Source organism: Vicugna pacos, chromosome 9 (assembly GCF_048564905.1).
Source record: "Vicugna pacos chromosome 9, VicPac4, whole genome shotgun sequence".
NCBI classification, from domain to species: Eukaryota; Metazoa; Chordata; class Mammalia; order Artiodactyla; family Camelidae; genus Vicugna; species Vicugna pacos.
Window position 1 is genome coordinate 54,926,805 of NC_132995.1, and position 15,898 is coordinate 54,942,702.

Genomic DNA, 15,898 nt, shown 5'->3' on the forward strand with positions numbered 1-15,898 from the left:
ATCCTGACAACTTTTCCTGACTGACTAGTGTGTTTCTTTACCACTTTGTCTTTGAGCAACCACACCGAAGACAACCATCAGCAGTAGGATGGATCAGTTATGGTGCCACCATTGTGTGAGTACTACACGGAAATGAGAAAGAACAACATGGAACAATATGAAGTGGTGTCATTGACACAATGTTGAGGAGAATAAGCCGGACAACACCAAATACATTGTTTGATTCCATGATACAAATTCAGGAAACACAAATCAATGGTAAATAGGGATCTGAATGGTGGGTAGTTTTGTGCGAGAGGGACCTTGACTGAGAGAGGGCAGGAAAAATCTTCCTGGAGACTGAAAATATATTCACCTGGGTGGTGATTACATGAATGCACTCATACTCAAAATTCCATGTAAAATTTACTTAAGATCTTTCAATTTTACTGATGTAAGTTATACTTCAATAAAATGTATCTATAATACTGACAGATGTATAAACACCTAGTAGTATAAAAATAATGTATAGACATAAAATTTTATATTAGAAAATTATAAAACAATGTTTTATAATATTGCAGGTGCTCAAAAATGAGGTAATATAGGTAAGGCTCCTATATCCCCTCTCTCCATTCCCTTCCCTTCCTTCCTCCCTCCTTCCTTTTCCAGTTACTTGTTTCCATAAATTGAATTTGTGGAGATTATTTTATGCTTATAAACTTTGTTATTTTCAATAGGTGATCCATGAAGCAAACACATTTTCAAATTCAGTGGTATAAAATGTGGGACTGCAGAAATGCAAAATTAATTAGTTAAGTGAGCAAGGCAAGCTAGCTGTTGCCTAGCTGGGTAGGAGCTCTGGAGTCCACCTGTAGGGTCCTGGCTGCTCTTTGGCACCACCTGGTGGCACTTGGCTGCCTCAGCATAAATATGTTCGGGTTGAGTCTGGGTTCTAACATCAGACTGGGATTTGCAAGCTCTTCACTGGAAATCATCACCAGCTTCAACATGCCTATTTCAGATGAGAGAGACCAGCAAACACTGGGATGTAAGGACCCAGCTCCTGCCTCTGTTATGGAACTGGCTCATGTTCTCCATCTCTCTTTCCTTTCTCTCCACCATGACCCCTTTCATTCACTCCCAGAAAAGGTTTAAGAACAGTAATTTTCAGAGGCTGCACACCAACCAGTAATCGTGTTGTATGAGAATCTAGTTACTGTGGTTATTGCAGGGTTTTACATTTAAAAACCGGAAATGAGGAAGAGAAGATGTGTTCATCTGAGGGTAACAAGCCTACACACGTGGACAACTCAAGAAAACTTGCTAAAAAGACTACCCTAAATCATTAGAAATTTAGTAAACAAAAGAATGGAAAATTTATCAACAAAATCCAATTTGGGGATGTAATTGAGGAGAAAAGCACATTTACATAGCAAAGATACACCCCCCCCAAAAGATAACACATGGGTAATCCAAAGAAACAACCTTTAAAATAATTACTAAGTGCAAATGTTACCAAATATCCCCCACTTCTGACTTGTCATTGCTGCTTCTTTATCAAAAAGCTTTAGTTCTGCTCTACTCTTCCCACCTAGTAAAAATCATGAATATCTGACCATGCCTGTAACTTTGATAAAATTCATTAAGATACTCAATTTTTTAACCTGCCTCAACATCATCAAACACAAGTACAAGTCCCATAATAAGCCCTCCCTAACACTCACTTACTGAGACACCACATCTCCCCTTAGTGTGCAACGTTCCCTGCAGCAAAAAGCATCAATAAATCCATCTTTGTTTGACTTGCCAGGGTGCTCCTGGTGGTTTGACTGAGGGACGTCAACAGAGCCTGTGCTGACACTCGGAGAGAGGAAGGATCCCCCGTAACACCTGTCATACACGCGGCCTGACTGTCACAATGACAGTTAATGAACTTTTCAAGAATACCTGGAACGTTCATAAAGATGGTACATATATGAAGCCATCATAAATCTTAGTGTAGCTTCCAGAATCAGTATCATATAGAGAGTTATCTCTGTACAGAGGACTATCAAATTAGAAACAAAAGTCAAAATCTAACCAACATCCCTGCACATTTGAAAAAAAATTTTAATGTATACATAAATCAGTTATTAATAAGAAAGAAGACATTTAGTAACCATGCAAAATTTTGTCAAATAGTACCACTGTTTTTGAAATACAAATTATTTGAACTGGGAAAGCAACTAAAGTTTTTAAGTAGAGAAACTCTCATCTAAATACTTACATCACAGCAGAAAGACTGAGTCAATAGCCCAAGCATTTTATTCAAGAAATTAGACCAAAAAACCACAAACTACATCCAAAGAAATAAAACATAAGCATAATCAAGACAAGCAGAAATGAATGAACTAACTGAAAGAAGGTAATAAAGACAGTTAAATTAAATAAAATTATAAAGAAGGCAAATGAACAAGTATTGGGGAAGTAAAAGTAGAATGTTTTGGCAGATACAATAGACAAAGGTCATGAACATAAAACAAATTTATTCTAATATGTTCGGAAACTTTGAAAGAACAGATAGCGTCTTTCATAAACCTTCCAGAGAATCAACAAGAGAGAAAACACTCTCCAACTCAACACATACATCTAATATAACTTGGACAAAAAAACCCCCTAGGATAATACAAGTTAGGAAAATTATGGATCTACCTACTAGCAGAGAGACAAAAATTGTAAACCAATGACTACCTAACTAAAACTAGCAATGAATTCATAATGATAAATGTAAACCCATCATGACTAATGATTTTTTTTTCTTCAGGAAAGAAAGAACGGTTAACACTAGTAAATCAATTACTAGATGTCACCACCTTAAAAAGACCCATACAATCATTTCAATAGACTCAACAAAATATTTGGTAAAATTAAATCTTCATGATAAAAATTATGAAATATAACAGCAAATTAGAAATAGAGAGAAAATTCCTAAAATTAAAAAAGGGTATCTACCACAATCTATAGCGAACATCATACTTAATGATAAACAAGTAATTTGTATCCTTTACTTTTTAAAATTTCCATATATATTATTTATTTTTGTATCATTAAATCTTTGAGTGATCTAAACAAGACCCCCTGAATCTGAAAAGTAAAATTAGTCAAAATCTAATTTCCTACTGATAGGTCAGGTTCTACCTCCAGTGACAGGTTCTTGACACTGTCCACCTGTCTTTCACCTTAGCCAAGACTTCTTATTATTTACCTTGTCCCAGCTTATCATTCTGGAGTTATTCTTTCCTCCATAGGTGTTGTATAAAAGCCTTGAATCTGTTAATTTTATACTATCAATTCATATGAACTTGCCTGTTACTTTGCCTTAAACCTTGACTTCGTGTTATGTATCTCACTCTTTCTTTCCACTTGTGCAGGTTTCTTGGTCATTTTTTACTGGACTCTGGAGAAGAATGAGTGTGGCAATGCTCTTCTTTGTAAATAGTATTGTTTTAAAATAGGTGTTTATTGATTGACTGATTTATAATTTTTTATATTGAAGTATAGTCGATTTACAATGTTACATTAATTTCTGGTGTGCAGCATAGTGATTCGGTTATATATATATACACACATATACATATATATATATATATATATACACACACACATATACATATATATATATTCCTTTTCATATTCTTTTTCATTACAGGCTATTACAAGGTATTGAATATAGTTCCCTGTGCTATACAGAGAAACTTGTTTTTTATCTATGCTATGTATTGTACTTAGTATCTGCAAATCTCGAACTCCCACTTTATCCCTCCACCCCGCCCTTTTCCCTCTGGTAACAATAAGTTTGTCTTCTATGTCTGTGCATCTCTTTCTGTTTTGTAAATATGTTCATTTGTGTCATTTTTTTAGATTCCACATATAAGTGATATCCTATGGCATTTTTCTTTCTCTTCCAGATCTCATATGTTCTATTCAACTTGATCTAGAAGTCCTAGTTCTAGCAAGAAAAGAAAAAAAAGTCATTGCTTCTAGACCCACTGATTATATACATAAAACGTCCAAGAGATCATATAAACTAATATATTCTGTTGCCATTCAAGAGGACGAGAGAACATTTTAAAGGAATCAGAACTTCTCCTGTTGATGATTAACTGAATTCAAACAAATTATGAAGGAGATTACACGTATTCTGGCTATAGGGTTCAGGAGTCTATTTACCCAAGTCAGATGAGAAAAATGGAATAATTGAGGGTATGGATTTGAAGACCTCTGTTGACCAAATGGAGAACACTCGTGGGGAAAAAAAGTCATTCAAATAGCTGTTCCATCAGGTGCTCCAGGAAGAATCATCCTTGAGGCGTGCCATCCACACACCTTGTCCCGGCCTCAAACAACTGGATGAGAGCAAATAGAGCTCTCACTAGAATTCTGTAATCTTGCCTGCCCTGACTGGCAAACCGAGAAAGTAGACTTTCTAGATTATCCATTTATTGCCAATTAGCTCCAGAATCATTCTTTCTGCCTGCTCTGTGCAAGTGGATCTGGGCCCTTTAAATATCTCAGCTTTGTTGGCTGGCACCATGCTAGGCTGTATCAGTAGAGGGTGCTGGAGAGAAATCTTAGGTGCAGGAGGTTTTCCCTCCTGGTTCCAGTGACTCCCCTGACAGGCTCCTCCTGCAGTGTAAGTAGTTTCCCAAGTGTTAGTCCTGCAATGCAGGCAGCCAGAGGCGCCCAGAGGCCAGCAGCAATCTCAGCCACTTACTTTTCCCAGGTGGTTGTACAGTAGAATGTATTAGAGTGCCTCAGTGCTGCCTCAGTTGTCTCAGTGTTGCCCCTGAGCAACCTTCTCCAGTGCGCTAGAGTGCCTCGGAGAGACACCTTCTTGGAAACCTGTACCTCAGAGGTTGGATTTCTGGCAACATCCAACTGCGTGTACCTCAGTGATTTCTCTGCCATTCAGGGAGCCAAGGCTGTTCCCTCCAACAAGATGTGGATCTCAGCCCTAAGACGAGGTTCACTCTTCCTCCCATGCATGTTCTATTTCACCCCAAAAGTGGTGGCCATGTTACATGTCATAACATATCCCATCACACTTCATCCTATTTTATCATATCACTTATCATGTCATATATCATATCATATCTGCTTTATTATGTATTAAAGCCACTGTTCCAATAGTCTTTAAGTTCTCTTAACATTTTAATAGCCCATCTCTAGTTATTCCATTCTCTTGTTACAGTTAATAATTTTTTACATTACATTTTCCCTTTTCAATTACTGTAGGATTTCTTTCTACTGATGGAACCCAGACTGACAGATTCAGAAGTTAATGTTTGTAGAGAAATGTTACTTTTTGTTGTGCTTAGTTTTATCCTACTATGAATAATTCAGAGGCATTTTAGAATCCATAAAATAACCTTTTCATTAATTCACTAGCAAAAGGGATATAATGAATCATGAGGGCCATCTCAAAAATTTGAAGCTTTTTTTTAACTTTTAGGAAAAACATAGAAAGGAACACAATACACTTGTGATATAAATATTTTTCATTGTGAGTAAAAAAATCTAGCCATATGTAATCTACTCACACTATCCCTTCAACAATATCTTTATGACTCCATGCTAATCTGTCAACCTAAAGATTAATGGTAATAAAGCATATTTAATTGTCTAATTTCAGAAACAGGTAAAAATTATGATATTAAAATTTTTTCATAATGAAATGTAATATGTACAGAAATGAGCTTAAAAGTCTTAGGAATGGTTTAACAAATATGTACAGCAAACAATAGTTCTGAGGAAATATATTACCAACACCAGAGCCATCTGGAAGCTAAAGGAACTATACCCTGCCCCTCCCCCATCCATTCCTGATTATAGCCCCTTCCCTTCACCCTAGAAGTAACTACTTTCCTGACACTTCTGGTCATTATATCCTTGATTTACTTTTACCAACTGTGCATGTACTCCTAAAAATAAAGTTGTTTTGCCTGATTTTGACTTATAAATTCATTTGTATTTTGTCTTTAATATTTACCCATGTGGTTGCATATGATTCTGATTCATTATCTCCATTGCAGTAGTCATCACAGTTGGAAATTAGGATTATTCCCAGTTTGGGGAGTAATACTACACCCGTGTATCCTGGTGTACATTTGTACACATTTCCGTAGGGTAGGAATGGAATTTCTGATCATAGAGCATATTTTCAACTATATGAGATAATGCCAAGCAGGTATCTAAAGTGGTCTTATTGATTTATATTGCCCCTGAAGTGTAAGAGATCTCCTATCATTCTACACCCTCACCAAAGCTTCACGTTATTACTCTTGAGTCATTGCTAACACGATGGGTGTAGCATCAGTCAGCAGCTTTAATTTGCAGTAGTCTGTCTGATAATGTGGCCAGGAACCTTTCCATTTGTTTTTTGGGTTTTTTTTTTTTTGGCTACCTGAATTTTCTGTTATGTGATGTGCTTGTATTTTATCCATTCCCACCCCCTTTCCCCTCTGGTAACCATAAGTTTACTTTCTATATCTGTGAGTCTGTCACTGTTTTGTAAATAAGTTCATTTGCGTCCTTTGAAAAAAAAGATTCCACATATAAGTGATATCATGTGGTATCTTTCTTTCTCTTTCTGGCTTACTTCACTTAGTATGATGATCACCAGGTCTATAGACCCCGAATAGCCAAAACAATCTTGAGAAACAAGAATGGAGCTGGAGGAATCATACTTCCTGATATCAGGCTACACTACAGTAATCAAAACAATCCAGTACTGGCACAGAAACAGACACGCAGCTCAGTGGAACAGAACAGAGAGCTCAGAAATAAACCCATGAACTTCCGGTCAATTAATCTATGACAAAGGAGGCAAGAATATACAACGGAGAAAAGACAGTCTCTTCAATAAGTGGTGCTGGGAAAACTGGACTGTTACCTGTAGAAGAATGAAATCAGAACATTCTCTAACACCATATACAAAAATTAACTCAAAGTGGATTAAATACCTAAATGTAAGACAGATACTATACAACTCTCAGAGGAAAACATACGCAGAACACTCTTTAACATAAACTGAAGCAGTATTTGTTGGTCTGTCTCCTAAAGTAAAGAAAATAAATAAAAAATAAACAAATGGGACCCAATTAAATTTAAAAGCTTTTGCACAGCAAAGAAAACAATCTACAAAACAAAAAGGCAACCTACTGAATGGGAGAAAATATTTGCAAATGATTTGACCAATAAGGGGTTAATATCCAACATATATAAATAGCTCTTACAACTTAACATCAATAAAAGCAAACAGCCTGATTAAAAAATGGGTAGAAGAACTGGATAGACATTTTTCAAAAGAGGAAATGCATAAGACCAACAGGTACATGAAAAAATGCTCGGCATCACTAATCATCCTGGAAATGCAGAATAAAACCACAGTGAGATCTCAACTTCACACTGGTCAGAATAGCTATCATCACAAAGAACATAAAAAACAAATGTTGGTGAGGATATGGAGAAAAGGGAATCCTTGTACAATGTTGATGGGAATGTAAATTGGTGCATCCACTATTGAAGAGAGTATGGAGGTTTCCAAGAAACTAAAAATAGAATTATCATATGGCTCAGCAATTTCACTCCTGGGTATACATGCAAAAAAAAAATGCTAATTTGAAAAGATACATGCACTCTAATGTTCAAAACAGCATTATTTACAATTGCCAAGGTATGGAAGCAACCAAAGTGTTGATCAAAAGGTAAATGGATGTAGAAGATGTGATATAATATATATGTATAGTATATACGTGCAAACACACATTGTATATATACACACACCCACACAATGGAATACTACTCAGTCACAAAAAAGAATAAAAATTTGCCATTTGCAGCAACATGGATGGACTTTTTTTGAATTTGGCAAAAGGAGGTTGTGGTCACTTCAGTGTGAACTTTTCTAGGAAATGCATAGGAGACACATGCCAGAGGGCTGTGACATGAATGGCAGATGAGGAAGAAAGATCACAGATCTAGACCACATCTTCAAGAAGTTGGGTGTGAAACAGAGAAAAGAAACAGGAAAGTCGCTGGAGGGTTCTATGTGGTAGAAAGAGGGTTTGTTAGAATGAAAGGGTCCTGGCCATTCTCAAGTGCTGTTAGGAAAACTCCCAGCAGATATCCCTGCTCAGCCTCCAAGAGAGGATAGGGGATCCCTTCAAAGGGATCCTCCTCAAGGATCAGCAAAGGAGGAGGCCTGTGCACTGTGGAGATGACCCGGTTGGCAGGCAGGGGAAGCTGTGAGTGTAGTGAGTAGACAGTCAGGGAGGGCAGGTCTGAAGTCTCAGTTTTCCTGTAAAGTCAGGGGCTGAGGTGAGGGCGTGGAAAGAGTGAGAGAGATGAAGGGGAGAACTCAGGAGAGAGCTGACTAGGGACAAATGGAAGCATCACCAAGTGTGCTGAGCTCCTAGTTCAGGTTGGAAACCAGAAATGACAGTTTCCCCCAGTCTGTAAATCTGGTAGATTTTCTCAAGCACCCAGCAGCCTAAACTGGGGAGGGTAGTTGGAATCTATCTTTTGTATCCATTTGATTTTATCGTTTTCAAATCTATACCATTTTCTTTAGGCCACTGGAGGATTTCTTGATGAAAAACTCCTAATTCATCATCTAATTCATCAACTCCTATTGCTACAGTATTGTCTGCGGGCTAAACTCTGTAGCATCTGTTTGATAACACAAAGCCTTGTGGAAATAGCCTGCTTTGACATAGTTCTTCTTATTTACAAAAATGATATTGTAAAAGGTGGGAATAACTCTTAGTTCCATAGAGTAGAAGATGCAAGCTTCCTTATCCTCAACCTGCATATGTCTCCAGTAAACTCCTCCCAACCCCCAGACAGAACTCTCAATGTTTCTCCACCTGTTGATACGCCATTAAAATACAGAAAGTATGTTGTATTTTAAAATAGCATATACTATTCATGTATTTTTGACACTGCTATTTTCACAATATATTTACTGCTAATTTTACACAACATATTGTAAATTATTTTCTAAGTCATTGTTTTTTTAACGACTTTTGTTTTGTTGTTGTTGTTGTTGTTGTTGTTGTTGTTGTTGTTGTTTTGGTCTCCTATGGGTTTTCCTACCAGCAATTGAGAATGGCCAGGACCCTTCCATTCTAACAAACCCTTTTTCTACCACACAGAACCCTTTAGCGACTTTCCTGTTTCTTCCCTCTCTTTCACACCCAGCTTCTTGAAGATGCGATCTAGATCTGTGATCTTCCTTCCTCATCCACCATTCACATCACAACCTTCTGGCATGTGTCTCTTCAGCATTTCCCGGAACAGTTCAACCTAAAGGGACCACGACTGCCTTTTGCTGAATTCAGCGTTTCTCCACTTTGCTCACCAGTTCATCCGTTGACCACGGGCGCTGCCCTGGGAGGCTGGGGAGGCAGAGCCTCCTCTGATTTTCTCACACTCATGCTCCTCCTTCCTTCCACTGTAAGCCAGCCCACCAGGAAACTGGGGATGGCTGGATGACGTGGGCTCAGAGTGCTATTAAGCATCCGAGTCAACCGATGCAAACATCATGTGTGCCCGAGGGCCGCTAGAAAGAGAGTAAAAGGCACACGATACACTGAGCTTTTTATTTTTTTTTAAACAAGTTCTCTTTTGTTCCTCCCCTTCTTTATTCCGTCTGTTTTGCTCACGCCACTCTCTGCCCTTCTCCTTCCCTCCTGCAAAGAGCCTCGTTCTGCAAAGAGCTTTTCATTCTCTTCTCGCTCCTTCCCTGGATCCTTCCACGTGCGCCTAACGGCCCCTCTCGGAAGAACTACATGCGTTGGACACGGGGGCGCGCACCTGTCGTTCGCCTGTTGTGAAAATCGGCTGCGCTGAGCCGGACCCAGCTCAGGCCAAGGCGGGCGCCCCCACACCCCGCGCTCGGGGAGCCCGGCGTCCCTGCAAGTCCGACCCGCAAGGCCACCGTTGCAGGGGCTGACTCGCCAGCGAACAGGCGATGCCATGAGGTCAGGGAGGCCCTTCCTCTCCCACGGCCGTTCGCTCCCGGTGCTGCTCCTGGCGCTGCTGCTGGCTGACTGTGTTGGCAAGGATCCAGTTTTCCACCCGGAGTGGGGCTTTGATTCCTATGAAGTCACCATCCCCAAGAAGCTGAGCTTCCGACGAGAGCAGCAGGGTGTGGCCAAGCACGTGTCCTACCTCCTGCAGGTAAAAGGCAAGAACCGCGTCCTCCACCTGTGGCCCAAGAGGTTTCTGTTAGCCCGAACTCTGCAGGTTTTCTCCTTCACGGAGCAGGGGCAGCTCTGGGAGGATCACCCTTATGTACCCAGCGACTGCAACTACATGGGCTTGGTTGAAGGAAATCAGGATTCCGAGGCTACTTTAAGCACATGCACGGGGGCGCTCCGAGGCATATTGCAAATCGATGCCAGGCATTATCAAATCGAGCCCCTCAGGGCTTCTTCCACGTTTGAACATGTGGTGTATCTCCTGAAGAAAGAGCAGGAATTTCCTAGTCACATCTGTGGCTTAAGTCATGACGACACAGTAAAGCAGATGGCCCAGCAGGAGAACGTGGCTAGGATAAGCGACCTCACTGAGTCTTACATGCACCAGAAGTACTTGGAATTAGCCCTGGTCTTCGATCACAGTAGGTATTTGTACCTGAACTCCAATCTTACTCTAGTCGTGAATGACGCCATTCTTCTGACTGCGATCGCAGACTCTTACTTTCAAGATGTCCGTATGAGAATACATCTATTTGGTGTGGAAGTATGGACAGATGAAAACAAAATAAAAGTGACTTTTTCAAAGTTAGACCAAGTTTTAGGCCAATTTATGGTATACAGAACAAGTGTACTAAATGCTCGATTTCCGGTAGATTGGGTACATCTATACATTAAACAAACTTACACAGATTTTCTTGCACAATCCTGGGGAACTGTGTGTAGTACGTTTTATGCTGGATCTGCAAGTGTTTTTCTAGATATGAATGTCCTCACACCTGCCACTTGGACTGCTCATGTATTGGGCCATAGTGTGGGAATGAACCATGATGCAGAATATTGCCAGTGTAAGGGTAGGCACAATTGCATCATGGGCACTGGACGAACTGGGTTTAGTAATTGTAGTTATGCTGAGTTTTTTGCACACGTCTATTCAGGAGCAAAGTGTCTAACTAATATCCCAGGACTAGGCTTTGTGGTTAAGAGATGTGGGAACAAAATTGTGGAAGAGGATGAGGAATGTGACTGCGGTTCAGGAGAGGACTGTAAAACAGACCAGTGTTGTCAACCAGATTGTAAATTCAAACAAGGTGCCAATTGTAGCACTGGACTTTGCTGTCATAACTGTCACTTTCGTCCATCTGGGTACATGTGTCGGAAGGAGGAAAATGAATGTGACCTCGCAGAGTACTGCAGTGGGACCTCAGGACTCTGCCCAAGTGACACTTACAAGCAGGATGGAACCCCTTGCAAGTACGAAGCCCGTTGTGTCAAAAAGGGCTGCCAGGCCAGATATATGCAGTGCCAAAGCATTTTTGGACCTGATGCCAGGGAGGCTCCTCTTCAGTGCTATGATGTCCTTAATGTAATAGGTGACCAGTATGGGAACTGTGGTGCTTCAGGAGTCCGTGAATATCGGAAGTGTACCAGGAAAAATATATTATGTGGCAGGATACAGTGTATAAATGTCAACACCATCCCTGATATGCCAGATCATACTCTTCTAATTTCCACTCATCTGCAGGAGGAAAACCTCATGTGCTGGGGCATAGGCTACCATTTGTCCATGGTAGCTATGGGGATACCTGACCTGGGAGTGGTAAATGATGGGACCTCCTGTGGTACGGACAAGATATGTTTTAATAGAAATTGCGTGAATAGCTCAGTCCTGAAGTTTGACTGTTTGCCTGACAAGTGCAACCACCGAGGCGTTTGCAACAATAAGAAAAACTGCCACTGCATGTATGGCTGGGCCCCTCCCTTCTGTGAGGAGGTAGGGTATGGAGGAAGCATTGACAGTGGGCCACCGGGACCTCTAAAACAGGGGGTGCCCACCTCAATTCAGGTCGTGTCCCTTTCGTTAGTACGCCTTATTTTGTTAATTATCTCAGTGATTGTTGTGTTTTTCAGGAAAATCTTAGGAAACGTATAAACCCAGAGAAAGAAACACCACAAATTAACACTGGAGTAGAATAATTCAAGGCAAAAAATGTCAAGAAACCAAAAAATAATCAGGCAATGCACAGTCACTCTGTAACCCAGGGTCATAAACTGAACGAGGTTCTCATTTATCCTAACAGCTCTTCCTTCTTCCCTCAATTCTTTAATTGAATTTTCTTTGAGGTTTTGATCAGCAAATAAAAAGTATTCTTGGTTTGGAAACAAATTGTTGCATTTTTGTTTCCTACTTCACTTGCCCCCTAGTTTGTGATCAAGTTCTGGATATCCTTAAAAAAAAATGCCCCGATGGCTTTCTGAACCCTAAAGTTGTGAGTGTCACAGAAGTACAGTGGATTTCAGAGAAGAGTCCTGCCTGTCAGTTCCCAGCAAACAAAGCCATAGTCTGCCTTTGCCTCTGCCTCCCTCAGCATCATCAGTGAAGTCACCTGTGCCATTGCCCCATGCTGAGCCATAAATGGTGACTACCACATTTTACATTCAGAAAGCGGTAGTTGACAAGGGTGTCCCCAGTTAAGGACATCCCCCTGTTATAGTCACTGCATGTTTCACTGTAGCTCCGTATACGTGTGGTCTCTGACTCAGTGTTTGGGGTGACCTCAGTTGGGTTAAGGACTCTAGTCTACCATAACTTGTGCACTACACCACAGTCTACCATTGATGACAAGACCTGGCAGTGTCCTGGGGTCCAGGCTCTTAACAGAATACCATGCTTTGGGTTTCTGCTTGCTAAAACAATCTTCTATGAACATGTGCTGGGGGACATCTGGCCCTTGGTTTGCCACACCCCTAACTAAAGCAGAGGAGAGTGAGGAACGCCTTTCTTCCCAGGTACACCCATGTCTGCCCCCAAATATTCTCCCCTCTTTGCCCGGTGCTTTGGCTGGGAGGAGAGGAGGACTGAGTGCCCCCTTCAGAGGAGCATGTGCCCACGTCTTTACCAATGAGGGTCTCATCATCCCAGACTTGTGTCAGCCCCCAGCGTTTTCAGGTTTATTCTGGCCTGAGCCCTCCTGCAGTTCCCTCGCCTTCCCCAGGGCTGCTCCTTCCGCAGGCAGCACTGCAGGACCACTGTACCCCACCGCACTCTCCACTTTTCTTAGCCACACAGTCTTCTAACTGAAGAGGTGGTGGGAGGCTCATGATAAAGAGTGGTGCCCTTAGACTGTTCGGGGACAGTTCTTACTATAGATGCAATACTGATAATGGTGGCTACCATTTACTGAACAGTCACTGTGTGCTGGGCAAGGTTCTAAGTGCTTCACATGTTTTAACGTGCATACCCCTGAGAATAACTCTGTGAGGTAGGTGTTATCATTTTCCTGTTTTCCGAAAAAGAAATTGAGGACAATGAGGTTAAATAACCTGCTCAAGATTACATAATTTATGATTAATGACATTATTCAGTGTAGCTTTCTGTGCATATTAGGAAATTAAATTTGGGGAGGAGGATTTATTTTAAAAATTAAGGGTACTTACAGATTATAAATATTTTTAAAATTTTAATTGTGATTAAATATTCTAATATAATTTTATATATTTAAAATGTACAGCTTGATAATTTGACAGACATACATTGTGGAATGACGACCAAAAACAATTAACACATCCATCACCTCACATAGTTAAATTTTTCAGGAGGTGAGGATGCTTAGAAGAAATCCTCAGCAAAATTTCAGGTATACAATACTGTATTGTTAACTACATTTACCATGCTTTACATTAGATCTTCAAAACGTATTTAATTATAATGGAAAGTTTGTACCCTTTGACTTACATCTACTCATTTTCCCCTCACCACAGCCCTTCACAACCACCATTCTATTCTCTGTTTCTATGAATTTGTCCCTTTAATAGAACCTTCACATGTAAGCGATGCCATGTATTATTTGTGTATCCCTGTGTGACTTTTTCCTTAGCATAATGCCCTCTGGATTCAAGCTTGTTTTTTCAAATGGCAGGATTTTTTATGGCTAAATTGTATTCCAGTGTGTGTGTGTGTATTTTATTCATTCATACTTTAAATGACATCTAGGCAGTTTCCAAGTCTTGGTAATTGTAGATAATGCTGCAATAAATGTGAGAGTGCAGATATCTTGGAGGTAATAACTTAACTTTCTTTGGATGTATAACCAAGAGCGGGATTGCTAGATCATAAGGTAGGCCTATTTTTAATTTTTTGAGGAAACACCATAGCATTTTCCATAGTGGCTGTACCCTTTGCATTCCCATCAGCAGTGTTAAAGTGTTCCTTTTTTTTTTTTTTACTACTTAGCAATGTTTGTTTTCTCTTATTTTTTTGATATAGCATTTCTGTCAGATATGAGGTGATATCACATTGTGGTTTTGGTCTGCATTTCCCTGATGATTAGTGGTAATGAATGCCTTTTCATACAATTAGTGGCCGTTTGAATGTCCTCTTTAGGAAAATACCTGTTCAGGTCATTTACCCAGTTTTAATTGGATTATTTGCTTCTTTGCTGTTGACTTGTAAAAATAGTTCATATATTTTGGATATTAACCCCTTATCAGATACATTGTTTGCAAACATTTTCTCCTACTGTGTAAGTTGCCCTTTCAATTTATTGTTTCCTTTGCTGTGCAGATTTTTAGTTTTGTGCAATCCCACCTCTTTATTTTAGCTTTTGTTGCCTGTGCTTCTGGTCGGCCTTATCCAAGAAATCATTGCCAAGGCCAGTGTCAAGGATCTTTTCCCTGTGTTTTCTTTTAGGAGTTTTACACTTCCAGGATTTATATTTTTAAGAATATAGTATAGTAGTGTTAGACACATTCACATTGTTATGAAACCAATCTCTGGAACTCTTTACATCTTGCAAAACTGAACCACTATTCCCATTAAATAGAAACTCAACCCTTTTCCCTGTGGCTGTGAAACCACTATTCTACTTTAAGTCTCTATGACTATATGTCTCTGTTTAAGTACCTCATCTAAGTGGAATCCTATAGTAATTGTTTGTGACTGGCTTATTTCACTTCGCATAAAGTCTTCATGATTCATCCATGTTGTAGCATGTCAGAATTTCCCTCCACTTTAAGGCTGAATTATATTTTATTGTATGTATATACCACATTTTATTGATCTATTCATTCCTTGGTGGACCCTTGAGTTGCTTCTATCTTTTTCCTATTGTGAGTAATGTTTGTTGTGAATATGGGTGTACAAAAAAATCTGGTTGTTTCCCGGCTCATATCCCTTAGGGTAAATACTCAGATTTGCAATTTCTAGGTCATATGGTAATTCTATTTTTAATTTTTTGAAGCCACCATTTTGTTTGCCATAGCAATTGCCTCCTTTCACATTCATACAAGCAGCTCCCAAAGATTCCAATTTCTCTATATTCTTGCCAACACTTGTTATTTTCTGGTCTTGGATAATAGCCATCTTAATGGATGGAAGATGCTATCCATTGGTGTATTGATTTGCATTCCCCTAGTGATTGCTGGTGTTGAGCATATTCTCATGGGCCAGTTGGTCATTTGCATATTTCCTTTGGAAAACTTTCTGTTCAAGTCCATTGCCCATTTTTAAATCCAGTTGTTTTTGGTTTTGTTTTTGTTGGTGTTGAGCTGTAGGTGTTCTTTCTTTATTACCATTCTTTACCTCGTATCAGATACATGATTTGCAAACATTTTTCCCTACTCTGTAGGTTGCCTTTTTCCTCTGCTGACTGTGTTCTTGGTTTCATTTTGTTTGTTTA

At 39.7% G+C, this 15,898-nt stretch overlaps 1 protein-coding gene across 1 annotated transcript; it reads left to right on the forward strand.

Annotated features, from left to right (window-relative positions):
* Positions 1 to 9,809: 9,809 nt before the first annotated feature.
* On the forward strand, positions 9,810 to 12,387 carry ADAM30 (ADAM metallopeptidase domain 30). The gene has a single exon (XM_031680504.2). The coding sequence runs from the start codon at positions 10,000 to 10,002 to the stop codon at positions 12,151 to 12,153; it is 2,154 nt and encodes a 717-aa protein (XP_031536364.2). The 5' UTR covers positions 9,810 to 9,999; the 3' UTR covers positions 12,154 to 12,387.
* The last annotated feature ends 3,511 nt before the right edge of the window (positions 12,388 to 15,898 follow it).

Coding starts and splice junctions, on each gene's coding strand:
- ADAM30 (XM_031680504.2), top strand. CDS start 10,000: ATGAGGTCAGGGAGGCCCTTCCTCTCCCACGGCCGTTCGCTCCCGGTG.